Here is a 21,563-nt window from a genome sequence, read left to right on the forward strand (position 1 = left end):
GAACATTTTAGAAACATTCTAGAACATTTTAGAAACATTCTAGAACACTGAGGCTGATCTGAAACATACTAGAATGTTTTTTTTTTAACAATGCTACAAGTTTATTGAACACTAGTTTTTCATTGTAGCTAATTGTAGAAGACTAATGCATGAATAATGCTTCATTGGGAAATCTACAATGTTAACCCTTCACTGTAACCTTCCATGTAGCCTGATGTGCACCACCTGATGTGCACCTCCTGAAAAAAATAACTACACATCGGGTTGATGCAGGCTGCCTCGACTTCAATGGCATGGAAATGTGGTGGACGGCTAAAAGGAGTTTCTGATTACGACGTAAGTTAGGATGCAGCTTTCCTGCAGAAGTCTAAATCGAGCTTTAGGCTCATCTTAAAACCTGGGTCATTTATGGTCATTCTCATAACAGTCTCAATAACTGTTTGTTGGCTCTTAGTCACCTGCTGAGTTGTGTGCATAAGAACATATTGCTTTTTTTATAGTGGAGAAATTCTGAAATTCAAATTTCAGTAAACAGGTGCTGCTTTTGGATATAGTATTTGCCCCATTAGAACACATTTAGAATGCTGCCTTGCAGCACAATGACGGGGCACAAGAGGTCTCTGTAGCTCAACACTGCATCAAGCCATTCTAGTCAAAAACTACACTATCTGTGATAACATGATCTAGAGATGCCAGTGAATGGGACTGCTGATTAATATATTTGGGTGTTTTCAGAAGGGATAGTCTATAGAAATAGCAAACATGAGGTCCTGACCATCAAAGAAAGAAATGACATAACACAGAAAATACACATTTTTGGCTTGCAGAGCCCTATAGCTTAGAGAGAAATGTTACTGCAGTACAGTTAAAAATCATTTTATAGTAATGTTTTGTCACATTAGACACTTGTATGGCTGGATTAACTGTGAAGATGAACTGGCTGAGTGTACAGTTTGCTCTTTATATGAGTGCTCAAATGTGCGTGACGTAACATGGATTATAGACCTCTGAGCCAATTGTTGAATTATTCAGAGAATAAGCAGCTCAGTGATTATTCTGCTTTTAGAGGCAGTAGTCCATGAAAAGTTCTATCTCACCGTTATTTCTAATGATGAGAAACACTGTTTTTCCCACTTCTCAGTATTGACAAGGGAGTCTAACGAGGATGACTCATCCTTGTTTAGTGTTTAATTAAATGTAGGACAGAGTGTCCTGCTTGATGTAGTTGAGATCTTGTTTTTTTCACTCTGCAAAAGACTTTGATATTGGGATTATCGTCTGACGTAGACGACTGGCCTCGAGAGAATATTTCAGCAGTGTTTGGGAGCTTTTTATGGCATGGATCATCGCTGAGTTACAACAGGGGCTTATCAGTTTACATTTTTTTCCTCTCAGTTTTTGAGCTGCTAGGTCAAACTATAAGCCTTCTAAGCTGCAAGAAGGTAACAGGGTCAAATTTTGTAATTTTTTAAAACAATTTGGCAATTCAACAAAGACTCTTAATGGGTAAAATATTGAAAATTTATGAAGTATGGTTACAAATCTTCCAGTAGAAGGCTATTACTTACCTTAAATGAGCTTAAATGAGCAGAAATGTAATTTTCTTTTTCTTTCATAGTACTAGAAATTTATATTTCTTTATTTATTTGAGTTTATTTAAGACGTTAGAATATATAACTTCATAATAACGGGAAGCGGTGCAAGAAGAAATCTTATAAGCCTGCCCTTTGTACAAATGAATAGTTTAACATAAGGTATTTCACAATTGCACAATGCCTCTATGCATACTTGCAAATGTACCTCAGCATCAACACACATACAACACATACACATACAGAGCACACTATATTTCATACATTCATGTGCTCAAGGACAAAATAGAAACAAAATAGGAAGTAAGCATGATAAATTGGAACGGAACCAATGAACAGCTCATTTTCTACATTATTATTAGGGACACTTTGTGTACATTATCTTTGTGTAGTGTGTCTGTGTGAACTATTGTGTTGTTTGTTTACATTAAACTAATGATTAATTTAATATGTGTGATGTGAGGCACGATAACTTACAGCGAATGCAGCAGCAAGCATGCCAATGGTACTAAAACAGTCATTTCTGTTCTGAGCCTGTCATTTTCCACGTCTCTGTGTCAAATTGCTTATGTCTCATGCTTTGTGTTTTATTTTGATAGTCCTTGTCTCATGTCAGTGTATCTAGTTTTGCGTCCCCTTGTCTCTTTATGTCTGATTAGTTCCAGCTGTGTTTCCACCTGTTCCCCGTCGTCTCGTTATCCTGCCTGTGTATTTTAGCCCTCAGTCTTCCCCTGTTTGTTGTCACGTCATACTGTCAGTGCTAAGTGCTGTGTGTGAGTCTTCGGCGCTCCTAGTATTCTCCAAGTTCTCTGTTGTAGTGTACTTCCCTAGGTTTTATGTTTCTGGTTTCGTTTTCTTGTATTCAGTGTAGAGTTTTTCCGGGAAATAGAGCTGCCGTTTTAATTTTACTTTTCCGTGTGCCAAGTCCTGGATTTGGGTCCTCATCCTGCCTGCCACACAGCGAAACATGACACTATACAATATTTTATACTGTTTTTTGCATTACTTAAATGGAAAAAGGCATAAAGCTTTAGAAGTGCAGCTATTTTTATGGTCTGTTCAACCTTAAGAATATAGACTGTATATAGGTGGTTATGTTTTTCTTCAAGAACGTAACCACCGTGACATCATCATATGATTTGATTTGATTTGATTGATTAGCATTTAAATATCTCAGTGAAGACAGAACAAAGATCTACCACAAAGCAAGAAAGCATGAGACAAGGCTAATCAAAAGGTATTGGCTGAAGCATTTGCTTATTACGCCAAGCCTTTTAACAAAAGATCCTTTTGCATACAGCTCCTGTACACAGGGCTCGAAGCAAATAATAAAACAATAAAACATATGGTTATTATAGTCCTAATGTGAGGCCCTGTTCTGAGAATTTGTTGCTGTTCCTAACTTCATGAGGAGTGAGAGCTCGGTCTGACTGAGACACCAATAAACAGCAGATACTCTCATACACCAGCGACTTATCATGCATAAGGTAAACATGCCTTAAAGCAGGGGTGGGGAACTCCAGGCCTCAAGGGCCGGTGTCCTGCAGGTTTTAGATCTCACCCTGGGTCATCACACCTGAATCAAATGATTAGTTCATTATAGGCCTCTGGAGAGCTTCAAGACAACTTCAGGAGGTAATTTAGCCATTGAAATCAGCTGTGTTGCACTAAGGATACATCTAAAACTTGCAGGACACCGGCCCTCGAGGCCTGGAGTTGAACACCCCTGCTCTAAAGCGTCTTGTGTTTTATCCTCCTCCTAAACTCTAGCAGAGACTATATTTCACATATATTTGAAACTACTGACTGAGAAGAAGCTCATCGGGAAAGTTTTTAACTGAGTTCAAAATAATCTAAAAACCATTTTCTCATCACTTTCTATGAAATCAAACCTTATTAAAAGGAAAAGAAAAAACAGTTTTAAGGACTTCTGGCTTGATCTTTATGACTAAAGTCCATCTTTTACATACAGTCTATGCATTCGACTAGTTGTGTCCACTTGTTTTCAGGCATTTTAAGCCTAGCAGACTGTCCCCTTACCACAGACATGAAAGTGTTATTATCTGGTTAACGTTCAGCAGGAACGCTAGCGTGCACATTCGTTGTCACATTTTTTGCTCAGAGCTCATTTGAATCATATGTTTGGTAAATCATAACAATTAAAATGCAGCAAAGACAAGGGAATGATCTGATTTTAAAACATTTAATAACTCTTAAATGTGAAAAAAGTAAAGGTGTTTATTGCAAGTTAGGCTGTACATTACAAACAGGAAATTTACATTAAGAGGAAACACAACACTTATTTAAGTATCAGTTCCTATTCCCGTAGCACCACCACACATTAGCCATCTCATCTTTACAGTGCTTTTGACCATTCAGTTAAAGTGAACATACAAACATCAAGTAGAAATAAGAGTGGCAGTGTAATTTATTACAAACAAAAAAAAAATAAATCACAAAATATTTGTCAGAACACATGAATCCAACATCCTGTCCTACAGTACTGTGCTCCTCGTGCCAACTTGCTGCTTCATCCTTAAACCTTTTGAACCACTTGCAAATTAACCATCAGCTATAAAACATGTCAGCCATCCTCTGGAAAAACACAAATCACCATAAAACTTAAATGACGACAGAACAGATAAAGAAAATCACTAAATGAGGCAAAAGCTACAGAAAAGACAACAGAATAGTTTTAGCACATTTCTCAGGTGTGAAACAGTGCATTCGAAAGGGCATTTTTATCTTGTTTTGATAGAGTTGGGAAGCATCAATATCATACATGGTGATTAATTACACTGAGGCAAAGAAAACTTATGCAGTGGTGTTAAAAACAATATTAGAGTCCACTACTTCTATAGGTTTCCAGTTGCATTTTACAAACGTGTGGCTTTGTGACATGCTCAAGCAGAAACGGGACCACCCTCTGTCACGATTTCACATGTGAAAGTTTGTTTGGCTTGTGTGTCGTGTGAGCTGTGTGTTTCTAGGAAGCAGCGAGATCCATAAAGCATCAATCGTGTACAAAATGCAGACGACAGCAGACATAGAAGAAACAAACACCTGCCATGAACAAACCTCAGACAGCAGACACTAGCACCATCAAACAATGATTTTTATGGTAGGAGACTTTACTAAAAGCATGACTGAACCTCTTACAAACAGCTAAATAATTCCTCAGAAGTAGGATTAAAAATAAAAAGAGGATTTTTACACTAATGTTGTGTCTCTGTCTAAAGATAAAGGAGGATCGTGTTAGTTTGTTAACATCTCTTGAGGTCGTGAGTCTGCCGCAGGCGTATCTGTCTCTTCTTTTGGTCTCGTCAGTGTCGGATCTGCGGTTTGGTCCTCAGTGGAGAGCTTAGAAGATGGTGCTCCAGCGTTTAGAGGGTGCACGGGACTTGCCTTCTCCCTGGAGAGAAGAAGAAGTGGACATGAGGAGGTTGAGAAAAACATTAGTTTTCCTGCCGCAGCCACAGATAAGAGCAATCTGGGAAGATATTTGGTTAAAACAGTGTTGAAAGTTCATGAACGAGGTGATTGTCAAAAAAAACGTTGCATTTAGTGGCGCTGATCCACACTGAAAATAAAGCCTCAAAAACATCGAGGTAGATGGCATTGGATGAATTTGGGCTTACATGTAAAAGTGAAAATGTGGCTCTAAAGCTTGTTAGTTTATTATGATGACAGGCTGCAGTAAAAGCATGATGATGAAATGATCGTATTTACATCCTACTCACTGATCTCTGACGAGAACATCACTGTTGCATTTGAGCAAACACAAACAGGAAGCAGTGATCGTGAAATCCAGGTTTACAGGCAGAAAGGGGGAATTCTGGGTAACGCAAAGAGGCAAACGTTCTGCGAGCTCACCAGGTTGAAGAGTCTGGACAGCGTGCTTTGGTCTCTGCGCCTTCTGACTGGTGACTTTGTGCTCTCGGCACGCGGTGACGTGGCCTAGAAAAAGATGCCTTATAAGCACAGGTGGAGAACTGGAACCAGCTCCAGAATCCAGCATTGCCTCACTGCATAACCTTTAAGCAATTCATTTTACATGGACGGCCTTTTCCTCTCCATGAGATTAAAGATATTTTCCCCCAGACAATCAGAGATATCAAACTACTTCAACAAAATGCCAAACACACAAAAAAACTACTTAACATTTTGTTACAAAGGGCGCCGTTTTTGCTGTTGCTGCACAAAAAACACATAACCACCCGTAATATGACTGCAAACCTTCTTTTTAATGATCTCCATCCTCTTTAAATGCATTAGGATGGACTCCTTGGTATTTGGGTTTGTGCTTTCATTGTGTTTGGCTATGAGTTGAATTTCCTTCTTTGATATTTAAAGTGAATTGGTGTGCAAAATAACAAAGTGCAGGTATGTGGTTTCTCTGCAACAGCAAAGAAGAAAGTTGTCTTTGATCTGTTATTGTGAGTAGACATGAAAGGAGAGAAATATGAATGTGTGACTGGACCAGATTTCACCTAACAGTAACCTTTAGGGGAAAGAAGATGGATGACAAGGAGAAGATGGGGTCCATGAGAAGAGACACTGACACAAAGGGTGTAAGTGGCTGATCAAATGACACACAAAGAGTTGTCCACAGTGGCTGGACAGATAAGAAGACACAAAGGAGGTGGCAGACCAGAACAGATGGATCGGTGAGTCATCTCTGGAGAAGTTGATGAAGGTGTTACAGAGAACTAGAGGTGTGAAAGAGGAGAGGGGGGGGAGAGGTCCTAAGAAAAAAGCGTTTACCGGCTGTGGTTCATAAATAGTTGAGCGATTTCAAAGTCATCCAGAAGCAGTGAGTCGCTCTGGATTGAAGCAAAGAAGGGAGGGAAATTGAAGTGTAATGAACTTATCAATAAGTCAATAACTGTATCAATAATTTCCAAGCAGCAAGTCAATGAATGAAATCGATTTTCTGTGGCATTCATCCAGGCTGATCTGCTGTAACTGTGCCTTTCAGGCCTTGTGTGTGAATGCTGGTGAATCAGGACGTGAATGCGACTTGATTCATCTCGCTCCGGTATGAAATGTATTTCTCTTCAGGGAGGAAAGCAGTGAAACACAAAGTAGGTTAGGAAACAGGTGCACTGCAGACAAAGGACATGTTGCAAAGAAGAGGTTGACAGACAGATTTAAATGGGATGATTGCAGACGCACAGAGCGGCGCAGTCAGCAGTGGGGCTTTTGTATAATTTGAGATGGATCGAGTGACGTACCAAACCCAAGACGTCTCTCCACTGGACATGAAAAAGAAACAGATAACGACATGGTGAGATGAGCAACAGTAAGATTATGATGCCACCTGCACTGGTCTCAGATTAGCTTTGTGGTAGCAGACAAGTCGATGTGAAAACTCTGATTTTATCCAGTCCCTCCATGATCTCCACTGCTATGATCTAGCTTTTAAAAATGTTTCGGTAAAGGTTCCTAAAAAAAAACACGAAGAAACTGAAAATGGATGCACATATAAAAAAAAGAGAAAAGGTTTCGTTTCCTGTCCAGTTATCTCATGATCCTTGATAATGTATTTATCCAGTACCAGAGTGGGAATCTGCATTTTAGAGGAATATGTGACCCTTATAAAGAAATTGCTTTGCAATAATAAGACAAATATAAGAATACAGATAGATCCCCACACAGAGGATTACTAATAATCTAGTAAACATCAGCATAAATAAGATGACTTGCTATGATATTTTTTTTCCAGATATTCATTCAATAAACGTATGAACTATAACCTTAATATTACATAATGGCACCATCATCAGGTCACAGTCTTGGTTTGCTCAGTTATAACCAATTATCTATTTGTCTCACTAAAATCAGCCTCAGCTTTAGTTTATGTTACCATGATAACACCAGGATAGCAACCATGGTGATGTGTGAAATTAGGTACACATTACATTTTAGCTTTCATTAACCCTTCAAAGCCCAAACCGTGTTTATGAACCCTTCTGACAAATATTAAAAAATACATTAAATATCATTTTTGTGCAGTTTATTGCTGGCAGTTTGAAAAAGAAAAACAATAAGTGGGTTACGGTTAAAGAAAATCTCGCTGGTGATGCAGAGGTCTCTATCTATTATGATCTTATTATCTGATATTTTCTTATTTATGGCTTATAGTGCTGTCTGTGATTATATCAGCTTTTTCCTTTGTAGGACATTTAGATAATCTCTGTGAACACAGGTGAACTCTGTTTCATCCATTTGTTTATGGGTGAAAGACCCACAGTGCACATTTAGATCCACAGGACACTTCATGGCTCTCCAGTGATTTTGTAACCATTACATGAAGGCACCTTCAGCAAAATGCTGAAAATGAGTAAAGTGAATTTCCACAATAAGATGTGAGATGCAATTAGCAGAAATTGTGGTGGGAAATTTGCAGTCATGACAGTATCAGTAAAGTAACCACTGAGACAGATTTTAGGTCAAATATCCAAATCTCATTTTTAGGCTTCTCTAAATAAAGAACTTTGATTCTGCTGCTTTTATAGCAGAGTGTATTTATATCGGCAACAGTTGAGTATTGATTTCAGTTTTACTTCTTTGAAGTCTGGGTGCATGTGCAGTTGGTGCATTCAAGACACAAAAAATGAATTACGTTAAAAAATAAAAATAAAGTCAGGACTGTAGATGTCCTCATAGACCTTCATTATCTAACACTAAAATTTGTATCTCTCAGGCCTGAGCAGACCCTAGCAGACTGACAGTAAGCATAATCGATGCCTGCAAAGTGCAAAATTCTTGATGTAATTTCCAACAGTAAAATCTGCTAAATTGGCTAATTTTAGCTTGCGGTTTTGTATCTCCACTTTTTAAGATAGTATTAACAAGATTTCTGAAATAAACTCAATTTTGGATTAAATATTACCCAAAATAAGTGACTGAGTCCATAGACTCAGGAGGAAAGTGTTTGCAGAGGTCAAAAAGGGAGTTTTCATATAAACTTGTATAGGACCTGAATCGTTTTTGCTTCTACAACTGTCGCCATCTTGTGGTCTTCGGATAGAATGCAAGTTTTAGGTACTTCCCCTTTTGAGGTTAGGAAGCTACATTCATGTTTTATGCTATCCAAGTGACAACCAATCAGAAGAGGTTTTGATAAAAAAAAAAGGTGTGGCCTTAGAGGGAAATGAGCTTAAACAGCTTAAGACAGAGGAATGAACTGAGGGGCTTTTCTAACATTCAGTCTATCTTACTATATAATGTCTTTGTCTCTATATTGATCCCTTCTCTTTCTTCTCCTTCGCTTCACCCCCTTAAAGACTGCAGCATATGGCTGCTCCTCCCTGAGCCTGGCTCTGCTGGAGTCCACTTCCTGTTAAATGGCAGTTCTTTCTTCCCACTGATGCCAAGCGCTTGCTCACAGGGGTTCATCTGACTGTTAGGCTTTCGTCTTTAAAATGATTGGATCTCTATTTAACTATAAAAAGGTGAGGTGATTGTTTTGACTTTGTTTTGGCACTTCATCAACAAAATTGAATTTAAACCTGAAATGATAAAGAGTGATTATTTTAACCTTTGATTGCTGCAAAAACACTTTATCTTCATCCTGTGGTTAAACCTTTGGAATAATTAAAAACAGATATGGGTAAAGTGGGACTCACCCTGGATTTTGGACGAGGAGAGGAAACCTGAGGAACACCAAGCAACAACAACAGCAACAACAACAACAAGAGAGTGACTGATTGTTCAGAGCAAAAAAAACCAAAACAAAAACAGAGCAACAAACTCAGATATGAAATAAACAAAAAGTGCTGAGCTGCTGATTGAAATTTCCCCAAAATCTTTTTTAACAATATGCAAATGAAGGAGTCATGCGCGCGCTAATCACTGAGATAGGCGAGGAAAAACAATTTAACCAGCTGTTTTTAAAAAAAAAACAAAAAAACATTGCCACACTGTTGATGCCAAGAGTTAGAGCCAAAGAAAATACTGGAGGAAATTTGTTTTTTCCGCATTATGAGTTATGCAGTTTTTGGCAATTTCAGGGGATTACATCAAACAAATTTAACTGAATGACGCTCGGCGGGGTTAGCGTGACCCAGCAACAAAAAATAGCTTTTATAAAGGTAAGTAAAACATGTATGGAATGGCATGAATAACGTGTGCGTGCAAGTGGAACTTACAAAGCTCCTGAAGAAATGCACAACAGCATTTTCATTAGTCCGACGGCGGGAAGAGGACTGCTGGGGTGAGGCGGCCAGATGACCCCGGAAAGACCCCTGAGAAGATAAGCAGAGGTCAAGTAACTGCATATATTTGTTTAACACATGTTCATCTGACTGTATGAAACATTCATTTTTCTGCAGTGTCTTCATGATAGAACAGATTGGGATGAGCTCACTTTCTCTGATGAAAGTCAGCACCATGCAGCTGCAGAATTATAGCTTTGATATTTCCTAATTGTTGTCAGATCTCAGTGACAGAGAGGAAATTATCAAGATGATGTTTTTAAGACTGATGATACAGATTAAACCTCATATATGCAAATCAATTTTTAATGATTTTGTAAATGTTCAAGGTTCAAGGGTTCAATAAACACTCCTTTTAGAAAAAAATTGAGTGTTCTGGGAATTAAAGACTTTAAAGTTTTAAAGGCAAAAGCAATGAAGACAATGAGAGGAGATGTATCCCTGATGGTCCTCTAAGGCGAGCTGTGAGATCAGAAGCAACCCCTACATATTGCTGTAAGCCTCTGTTTATGTGGGAAGCCAATCAGAGGAAGGTTTCTGCCTCTATGACAGTTATTGTATTTTTTTTTACTTGGTCTTATATTTAATGAATACAAAGAAGTCCGAATAAAGAAGCGAGATATGTGCAGGCACGCATCTTTTTGCTTTCTGTTGTTTTCTGTCTGTCTTGCAAATGAGTCACAGAAAGGCTGAAATACAAGAGTGAAACACACAAACAATAAAATTCAAGAAATCTCTGAGATCTGGCGTCCTTGCGCTCTGCCTACTCAGAATAACAGCCTCAGATAGCAGATGAAAGCAGTTTGAAAGCAGCAGAAGGGCCCCTCCCATCACATACTGTTGAATCTTGAAATCTGAAAGGGGTTTTGTCTGATGTTTTCTATCTGCTGCAGCTCATGGTCAGACAGATATTACAGACTAAATTTACATGCATCCACATTGAGGCCTGTTTTTTCCTTCACAAGATCTCAATGGGACTGTATTAGAGCCTTTATATTAGATTCTTTGCAGCATTTTGCAAGATAACAAGAAAAACAAAATAAAACAGTGCATCGGGGCAAAGCTACCAAAGCAACTGGATGGATTTTTGAGTTACTCATACCCTCCAAAAAAAAATATATATATATATTTTTTTTAAAAGCTGAAGATGGGAGGCAAAAAAAAATCCACAGCCCACAGTACATACAGTAATTTTGAGTGTGAGCTTTTACATAGTGCAGTACTCAGTGAAACATCACAGAGATGGTGTCTGACATACAAAACAACCTCAGTGCTTTAGGACACTGACGCTTAAATAAGTGGATTTTAATTAACAGATAAGGTCTGCAGGTGAATGTGAAGTACAAGCAGTAAAACCAAAGAAATCTCAACTCTGCTCAAGAAAATTCAGAATTGCTTAAATATTTAAAAGCAAACTGTCATAATATAAACTGCAGAAGTGAATTATCACCTCCCCTAACCTCTAATCATCCACAAAGTCTCACTTTAGTTTATGAGGACATTTCTTTTTAATATTTCACTTTTTAAGATAAAAACACAAGTTATTAATCATATTAATTGCATTATTATTGTAACCACATTATTATTTATATGTAAAAATTAATATATGCATGAATTGGCTTACAGACCACAGCTTGGCACAAAGTATCTAATTAACTAAGTAAAAGTTTAAAACTGGGTTAAGCTGAGGATGAAACTGTCCTTTTAAATGGATGGATGCTCACCTTGCTCCTCTTCTTTTTGTTTCCTCCAAAGAATTTGCTAATCTGATCCATCAGACCGGGGTTCTTCTTTTTCCTCCCGAGCCCGAAAGCGCTCTGCCCTGAGGTGCTCGCTGTAGCCATGCTAGCTGCTGCTGCTGTTGGTGGCGTTGACCTCTCTGTTTACTCAGTAGTCCTCTTCCAAGCTATTCCAAAGCTCACAGTGCCAAAACCCGTCTCTGCTGCTCCTTCAGGGTGGTTTGCAGCCCATCTGACGCTCAGGGGCTGTCTTTGAAGGTGTCATCCCCTTGGCCCAAGGGCACCATGGGACATACTGAGGGTCAGGTTGGTGAGGGTGGGGGGGGTTTGCATTGGTGATGTCCATGGTTCTGGCTCAGCTCCAGGCATTCTTTGGAGCTTCAGTGGCTGTGTCAGTCACTGCCGCCCTCCGCATGGGCCCGGCCATTGTTCCTCTCCCCATCTGCCTCACCCCGGCCGCAGGGACAACAAGGGTTATCTCTGAGTCTGAACTCACACCCTGATGCAAAGCAGCCCGAAGCACTGTGGGGCCATTGTTGCATCGGCCCCATATATCTTCTTCATGCATTGTGTTTGAATTGGATGTACAGTCACCAGATTAAGAAAAGGAAAGACTATGGTGTGAAAGAGACAAAAACCTGTGAACACAGGCCAATTATCTGTCTGCACAGTAATAAAATAAACTTGAGGTGACTTTGCACATTGCATTTGCTCCGTTTCGGTGTCTTTAAGCCAAAGCCATTGAAGAGCTCCAGTTATTTCAGTTTATGACTAACAGGAGAACAAGATCTGTGCCATGGACTTGAAAACTGCAGCTTTATGCTTTAATGCCAATAAAAGTACAAATGCACCAAGTTTAAATCTGCAAAAAAATAAATAAAAGGTAGCTGCCTTGAAAGCATCTGCAGCTTATTGATGATTGAGCAAACTGCATTTGCTCCTGAAGACCTTGGAGTGAATATTTTTGTTAGCCGTCAGTGTTTCACAGAACGATCCATGGCTGTTTAGCAGTGTAGAGTGTAAATTTATTTTCTCATTGTACCACTTAACAACATTACAAGGAGTCCTGCATGTGTTGTTTCACCCAGAGCGGCTGCGGCGGTCGGCAGACAAAGCACGATCTGTTGAGCAGCGAGCTGTGTTAGAAAACACCCATGCAGCATCAGAATATTAATATTTTGCAACAGATGTCTTTTTGTTGTTGATTGTTTCTTATTTCAAGTCAAGCAGAAATGTTTATAGAAAACAAACAGGTTAAACTGGAAAAACATGGCTTAAATTCATATGTGTTCATATCGCACAACATAAAGCAAGTGAAAAGTGGGGGTTTTGGCCACGTTACTGAAGTGGAAGTTTTATAGGAACAGTCTCCATATTTTTAATAACAATGTTTTAGTGTTTTAATATAAATAGTAAGACAATCTTTCAAGCTTCTGAACATTTTCTAAACTTTGTATCCAATTCAGATTCAGATACTAAGCCAGAGATGCAAATAACACACACATATGGCTAATGATTGAACCACCAATGACATGCATGTCTAACATACCACTGTGGGAGGAAACTGGTATGCAAACATGCAAACTTCACAAAGAAGCAGGTTCAAACCCAGAGCCATCTAACCGCTGCAACACCATGCCACCCATTTTTAAACTCTGAACTAATTTTCAGAGTAATTCATGTGCCAACCTTGGGAGCCCCATTGGCTGATACACGCATGCAGGTAAATCACACATTCACCTCAGCAGCTGAGATCTATAGGCTATTGGTTCCTGCCTTTTCAATCATCTACAATCTAATCAAAACCACCATCTGCAGATCACTTGCACACAACAAACATTTGTATATTTCAATAAAAACCTCTATTATGGTAATCACAGATAAAAAGACATGTACATAGTGCATCTGTGGATACCAATGACAAACCAAGCCAGTTGCATATCCAGTGGGTTGCAGAGGCAGGCCTCTAAATAACTTGGATGTTGAATGAATGGCCGAGCTTGATGAGTGGGTGAGCTGTCATGTGGCCTGATAATGAAGAGATCCTGCTGGCTTCTCAGTTTCCACCAACAGTCTTATTTTTAGCTTTTCTTTATCATGTGATCACAAATTTTAGTTAACACGTTTTTAGTATTTATATTTTACTTATTGACTAAACTCTAAATATTATGTACCACAAATATATATTTGTGGTACATAATGGTCTATTTAGTGTTGACTGTTGTGAGCTGCCTGGCTTGCGCACTTTTTGGTTTTACTTTTAAGTAATATGTGTACGCGGTGTGCTAAACGTGGAAATAAGATTAAAAAAAATCTTGTTCTGCTTGATGGGCATATAATTTTGAAACAAACAAGCTCTGAACTGTTTCTCCTCACTCGTGCTGTCATATTGTTGTGAATCATTACAGGATAATTTGTTTTGGGACTCATTTCTCTTTCCTGCTGACATCAGAGGCTGAATGTCTGCAGACAGTTTCAGTCTGGGATGTTAGGGCTTGTTTTCTTTTCCTGCTTTCACCCAAATTCAAAAAATCTAATCATGAAAGTTTCAGCCTTACAGCAGTATTTCTATTTATTTATCTTTCATCTCAGTCCCTGTTTTGCAGCAGACTGACTGTTATCATGTATATATAAGAAAGAACTTGAGAAATCTGACAATCCCCTATGAGCAACACTTGGCAAACGTTGGGAGGAAGAACTCCCTTTTGACAGGAACAAACCTCCAGCAGAGTCAGGATCACGGAGAGGCAACCACTGGTCGAAACTGGTTTTGGGGTGAAGGGAAAGCGTAGACAGAAAATCAAATTAAGTAACATTTTCTTTAGCAAGTAACACATTTGTAACTATTCCAGCAAGATTTATGACTTGCTGAGTTTGTTGTATTTGAACATTTTTATTCTTTTATTGACCCTATATTAGCTACATCCTAGGTAGCTGTTTCTGGGGTCTTTCAGCTTATAAAACTAAAATAAACACATTGAAATAAAGAGAATTGAAAGTAAGCATGAAAGTTAAATACCAACACTTGAAATTTGACTATATTTTGCATATCTTATATATCTGAAAATTAAAGTTTATTTAACAATAATAATTTAACTCTGACATGAATGTTCAGGTTTGGATCTTGTTGATTGCATCATATGTGACATGGATCTTGTCAGTGACCATTGAAAGTTTTTTATTCAAATCAAACCAAAGTTTGAAAAAATGAAAGATACATTTCAAACTTCATTATTGTTTTTTCCCCCCTTTTTTTTTAGAATGTGAGTTTCATTTTTAATTGTTTACCTTTGGGTTTGAATCATGTTTATTGCTCCGAACTCACTGAGCCTCGTCTCAAGTGGAGTTCGAGTTGCATTCCAACTAATGCTAAACTGGCAAATAACGATGATGAGCATGGTGCAAAAACAAGGTTGACAATGGCATCCAGAGTCTGGAGCCCACTTGATGATGACTTGACCTTTAGATGCAGAAGGGAACATTGCTGCCTGTCAACCTGTAGGTATAATGAAATGTTATGCTGGTCTTTGAGTACAAAGTGAACTATTCTTGGAGGGTTTGCAGATGCATATACTGTCATATTTTGTTACTTTTGTTGAAAGTGAATGGCTCAATAAATCAACCAAAAAATAAAGCCCTTAAATTGATGATGTAAATCTGTCAGATTTAGCTACTAGCTAATTTTGATCTGCAGTCCCAGGCAGGTTGTTTTTAGGTTTTTAGGTTTTCATGGCTTGCTTACAGATTCTTTCGATTCATTGTGATGTGGTTTCATTTGTCTGTGTCCAACTAATGAGACAAAAGGTCATAAGAGAGAAAAGTTTTGAGGCCTCAGTCGTTAAATTGTTCCCAACAAGCCTAAAATTTCCCAAACCAAATTTGACTATTCACAACTTTAAAAAAAAATGTAAATTCTGGATCTATTATTATACCTAAATATTTATATTTATCACCTGATACTGACTGATGATGATAGTAACTGACAGTCTTGTCCCTATTACTAATTACATCTGAATCACTATTTCAGGACCGTGAAAAAAAAAACACAGTTTAGCTGAAATTAAGATGCAAACATGAATTTGGCAGGCAGTTAGTTACATTGATCAGTGTAAATGACAGTTCTTCAGCAGCCTGGTTCTTGGTTTTAGCATGTAGCACATGTAGCACACAATGACATATATCTGGCAATATCAGTAGGTGGACAAAATACAAGTCAGCCATTAATTTACAAATAAATGTAAAGCAGATGTTGCTATTGTTGATTATGCAAAGCTAGCTGAATAGCCCCTTGCAGCTAACTGTCCAATAAAACACCAGTTGTCAAACAAAACTTCAAAATCATTTACGACTAATCGCACAACTCTAAAGTGAACTTGTTATGATTTCTTCTTACATTTTCTGTTACATATAAATTGTTACAATGATGCATACCTCAGATTAAGCATGGCCGAATTTAAAATAATGGGATCAGCGTGTAGACAAGTATAGCCTGTGAGCTCAAAGCTCAGACGGCTCTGAACTCTCAGTTTCAGAAAGATTTTTCTACTCCTTGGTCTTGGTGATGTCGGTAAGAATGGAAATCCTAAATACACCCACTTACTCCTCAAACCGTTTGGTTTACAGATTGTCAGAATAATAACGGAAAAAGTTAAAATGGCTTTTTTCAGTATGTATTCAGTAAGTGTAGTACATCCTTTTTTCCTTTTTAAAGTACAAACTTTAAATTTAAGCCACATATGTGCAGAAGGTGCAAAGAGGAGAGATTATTTGTTGATATCAGTTTAATCCATAAATCTGATTAGACTGCCACCATATTTAGGGCTAAAGTTGGCTGTTTTGGGCACTCACAGCTCAGTTGAGCCTCTCACAAATGTTGTGTGGATCAAATGTCATGATAAACCTGACATCTGGCCAGTGTAAGATGGATTTGTGGCTAATGTGAGTCACCCTGAGTCAACTCTGTTAGTCATGGTAAAATGTAACCTGCAGATGTAAGCTAAATTTTGGCTGAACAGTCACTACTTTTTGGGAAGTTGCTTGCTTTGTACATTTGCTAATCCAAAATGACGCATTAGTTGAAAATGTGATGTCTTTCATTAATATCACTCATCGCTTACATACAGGTTTTCCTCCTGATATAAAAGCTAGTGGAAACTTTTGAACTCTTGCAGCTCTAAATGTTGCTCATTCACTTAAAACGGTGACTCAGGAAATCTCTAGACTCGTAAAAACGTAGAAATGTGAGGCCTTTATCTGAACTCATCCGCTGAGAAATCTCGAATAAGTGGGTGAACGTGCCCTGATATCACATACCACTGCCCGGGCAACATGGCTGCCCAGTTTCCTGTACAGAGAATCTAAAATGGGGACATGGGAGACGTGTTTGTCCACTCTGAGCTGTACACTGTGTTGTTTGTCCTGCAAAAAACGATATCAGTGCAGCACCCACAGGCCTGTCAGAGGTAGGGTGCAGGAATGCAGAGAGTGGGCTGACCACACTGCTTGTGCTCTCGTGTCCAGAAGAGTCTTGGATTTGTTCCTGGGAATGGATGGCTGAGGACGGAGCGAGGACAAACAATAGCAGCCATGGAAGAGAGCTGTGGGACACAAACACGGGAGATATCCTTGAACCCCAGCAGGAATGCTGATCTAAACCAAGTCACCCACTCAGAGCGAGCAGCCGAATATCTATCTGCTACTGGAGAGAGGAAGAAAGACGGCCTCTGTTCCATCACATGTACTGTAGAAGAACGCATGAAAAAGTCTGCCTTGTTTTACATTATTAAATTAAAACTGTTTTTATGACTTTTGCAACCTTGCAGATGCGGGAGTCAGCCTGAGAGGTTCCCAGAATTAGTCTGACATTGTCACCATTTTAAAGGCTTGAGGTCACTTGAGTTATAATTTGGTAAAGATGAGCTTAAATTGAATTTTGGTTATTTTCTGGCACAGTTTAATGAAAAGACCAACCCTGCCACCCAGAGAGGGATCCTGCTGTTTGTGAGTCTCTTCAAGACATAAAAAGACAAATCACAGGGTCATAAACACTGTTTATGCTTGCTTTGTATATTGGTTGTTGCAGGTAGATTCCAGTGGAGGGCACATCAGAGATCCCAGTCATTAGAAACCACACTTGAAACCATATTATTTTGGAAAAACGGGTTTTGATTTATAAAGGTACTCAGCAAAATAGTTGCCTGAAGACTGGTGGACAAAATACACCATCATCACCGTTTCCCCTCATTTTTTAAGTAGACTGACTTTTTTTCTCCTGTATTTTTGCAGGTTTTCTGTTCACTTTTTGCAATTTTGTCAAGTATATTTGTCCTTGTGCAGTAGCAATGGCTCACTGTATGTTTTAGTCTTGAAGTTTGTCTTTTTTTTAAAGAAAAGAAACAATCTGGCATGTTTATTGCTGCTGATGCGCCTTCTGAACATGTCAAAAGCCCATATTTGTATTAAAGTATTTGAAGTGTGACACTAACCCTCTTATTCTGAGGGCAGCAATTTCTGGGGTGATGGACGCTAGATGTGTGAAATTAAAAATGTGATGGTCTAAATCTGTGACTCAAAGTTAACCAAGATATTAAATGTGCCTCATCATTGCTACAACTCAAGAAAATCTTAATAATGGAAATATAATTAATTACAAATATCAAATCCAAAGATGGGATTCCTGAAAAAATAAACAGAACAAAAGAGCCACCCACACATTGAGCCACTGGATCAGGCTTCTCGCCTTAATATTATTATTAATAAATATTGAAACAGAACCAAAATAAAACAGGATAGCTGTTAACTGTTAACTAATAAAGAAAATGACAAATTAACAGTAAAATCAGACCAATGCTAGTGGTGGTGAGGAGAGGGAGAGGAAGAAACAACCATCATGCTGCACCTTGTCTAGCTTTCTGTGAGTGCAGGTGAGTCTTCTGCAGTAGAGTGCAGAGCGTATCGGCAGTAGGAATAAATGACACAGGAGGCCAGTTTAGTAAGGACAGAAGAAAAACAACAGCAGGACGAAATAGCCCAGGACATTGAGGCTCGTGTAAGGAAAAGCGTTATTATTTCTTTAGACTGGTTTAATGTGAGACCAGTGTAAAATTTAACTTATCCTGGAAAGTGTTTATGTTGTGAGGAAACTATAACTACAAACGATATTTACTGGTGATTCGGAAAGCATGCTAGTTAAAAGAACATGCTATTAGAAAGCTGCTATTATTAATGCCATGTGCTTTTTTGTTGCTTGGCCTGTTGTATGGCTGATGTGTTCATTGGGTTCAGTATAAGATCGTGATTAATTTCCATTTATGCTTGTACATTATACTGGGAAAAGAGGGGTCAGCAATATGATTTTCTTGAAGTCTTAAAAAGCATCAAACCAATCACTAATAAAAGAGGCAGTATTTGTGTCCTCTTGAACTGGATCACGGACACGGCCCCATCTAAGACTCAATGGCATTGGACAGTATTGGAATATGTGTCACTAGATTTCCTAACATGCAAGCTACATAATAGGGACAAAAAGTTTCATAAAATATGGGACCCATTTATGGCGTATGTCGGTTTGGATATTTCTGCTATTTTCTCACGGGCCTTGGTATAATGCAAGCAGATCACTGCTATTTTACATATATGTATTGTTAATCGTATCTCACAATCAAAATGTCTGGATTTTCCACTTATTTCTTTGTATTCATAAGCCGGGTTGCCTGTCTCTTTGTTTTGTTTTGTCTGTTTTGTTTCATTCTGCTATGTTATTGTTGTTGTTGTTTTGTTTGTTGTTGTTGTTGTTTTGGTTATTTGTTTGTTTGTTTAATTTTGGTGTCAGTGTAAAGTTTAAAACTCAATAAACACACAGTTTAAAAAAAAAAGAAGCAGTATTAACAAAACAAAAGATTTTTATTTGATAAATGCATTCTCATCTCAGAGCATCAAATCCTGACATTTTTAAGATGCCACTGCATTGCTTATAAATATTTATATGTTGTGATGGTTGCCTTGGAAATTGAAACTGAGAGATAACAGTCTTGTTTTAGACATCTACTTAGACATCTACTTTATCACAGTAGATGTCTTTCTGAAAGTGCTGTAACTAAGTTTAAGAATTTAATCCAACCACTGCTATCGTCGTCAATGCCCTGTACCAACATAGAGCAGACAAGCTACCTGAACGCTACTCCAACAGAGGTTGATCATCTTGTTAATAATTTTACCTCCTCACTACCTACGACTCTGGATACTGTAGCTCCGGTGAAAACTAAGGCCTCAAATCAGAAGTACCTGACTCTGTGGTATAATTCTCAAACACGTAGCCTAAAGCAAGGCAAGGCAAGGCAAGGCAAATTTATTTGTATAGCACAATTCAACAACAAGGTGATTCAAAGTGCTTTACAGAGACATTAGAAACAAAAACAAATAAAAAGCATGATTTAAAATTGATTAAAACAAGCAAACAAACAAACTAACTAAACACACACATTTCACACCTGTTCGCGCGATCTGAACCCTTATCGTAAGGGGAGCTACCAGTCCTTCTGTGGACGAGCTAAAGCAGATGACTCGTAAGCTGGAGACGAAATGCCGTTTCACAAATTTAGAAGATCATCATTTAGCCTGGAGAAATAGTTTGTTGCTTTATAAGAAAGCCCTCCGCAAAGCCAGAACATCTTACTATTCATCACTGATTGAAGAAAATAAGAACAACCCCAGGTTCCTCTTCAGCGCTGTAGCCAGGCTGACAAAAGGTCAGAGTACTGTTGAGCCAACCATCCCTTTAACGTTAACTAGTAATGACTTCATGAACTTCTTCACAAATAAAATTTTTATCATTAGAGAAACAAATTACCAATAATCATATCACAGATGTAATATTATCTACAGCTACTTTTAGTACCATTGATGTTCATTTAGACACTTTTTCTCCAATTGATCTTTCTGAGTTAACTTCAATAATTACTTCCTCCAAACCATAAACATGTCTTTTAGACCCCATTCCTACAAAACTGCTCAAAGAAGTCCTGCCATTAATTAATGCTTCAACCTTAAATATGATCAACCTATCTCTAATAATCGGCTATGTACCACAGGCCTTCAAGCTGGCTGTAGTTAAACCTTTACTCAAAAAGCCATCTCTAGACCCAGCAGTCTTAGCTAATTATAGGCCAATCTCCAACCTTCCTTTCATATCAAAAATCCTTGAAAGAGTAGTTGTCAAACAGCTAATAGATCATCTGCAGAGGAATGGTTTATTTGAAGAGTTTCAGTCAGGTTTCAGAGCTCATCACAGCACAGAAACAGCTTTAGTGAAGGTTACAAATGATCTTTTTATGAATTCATCTCTGTGCTTGTCCTGCTAGACCTTAGTGCAGCGTTCGATACTGTTGACCATAATATCCTATTAGAGCGATTAGAACATGCTGTAGGTATTACAGTTACTGTGCTGCAGTGGTTTGTATCATATCTATCTAATAGACTCCAATTTATTCATGTAAATGTTGAGTCCTCTTCACACACTGAGGTTAATTATGGAGTTCCACAGGGTTCAATGCTAGGACCAATTCTGTTTACATTATACATGCTTCCCCTAGGCAGCATCATTAGAAGTCATAGCATACATTTTCACTGCTATGCTGATGACACCCAGCTCTATCTATCTATGAAGCCAGATAACACACACCAATAAGTTAAACTGCAGGAATGTCTTAAAGACATAAAGACCTGGATGGCCACTAACTTTCTGCTTCTTAATTCAGATAAAACTGAGGTTATTTTACTCGACCCTCAAAATCGTAGAAATATGGCATCTAAGCAGATTCTTACTCTGGATGGCATTGCCTTGGCCTCCAGTAACGCTGTGAGGAACCTTGGAGTCATTTTTGACCGAGACATGTCCTTCAACGCACATATTAAACAAATATGTAAGACTGCTTTCTTCCATTTGCGCAACATCTCTAAAATTAGAAATATCCTGTCTCAGAGTGATGCTGAAAAACTAGTTCATGCATTTATTA

General features: G+C 38.3%; 1 protein-coding gene across 5 annotated transcripts; it reads right to left on the bottom strand.

Annotated features, from left to right (window-relative positions):
* Positions 1-3,781: 3,781 nt before the first annotated feature.
* mbpa (myelin basic protein a) lies at positions 3,782-11,829 on the bottom strand. Of its 5 annotated transcripts, XM_082521865.1 has the most exons (8): positions 11,536-11,829; positions 9,746-9,841; positions 9,224-9,250; positions 6,827-6,847; positions 6,357-6,415; positions 5,466-5,549; positions 5,333-5,353; positions 3,782-5,004 (listed from the first exon to the last, which is right to left on the bottom strand). In XM_082521865.1, the coding sequence occupies exons 1-8, from the start codon at positions 11,653-11,655 to the stop codon at positions 4,848-4,850; spliced, it is 585 nt and encodes a 194-aa protein (XP_082377991.1). In that variant the 5' UTR covers positions 11,656-11,829; the 3' UTR covers positions 3,782-4,847. The 5 variants fall into 5 exon arrangements, with proteins under 5 accessions (XP_082377991.1, XP_082377992.1, XP_082377994.1 ...); XM_082521866.1 differs by lacking the exon at positions 5,333-5,353 and having other exon boundaries at positions 11,536-11,827; XM_082521868.1 differs by lacking the exon at positions 6,357-6,415 and having other exon boundaries at positions 4,852-5,004.
* Positions 11,830-21,563: the final 9,734 nt, after the last annotated feature.

The sequence above is a fragment of the Aulonocara stuartgranti genome, assembly GCF_965226115.1.
Source record: "Aulonocara stuartgranti genome assembly, chromosome: 22".
Lineage (NCBI taxonomy): Eukaryota > Metazoa > Chordata > Actinopteri > Cichliformes > Cichlidae > Aulonocara > Aulonocara stuartgranti.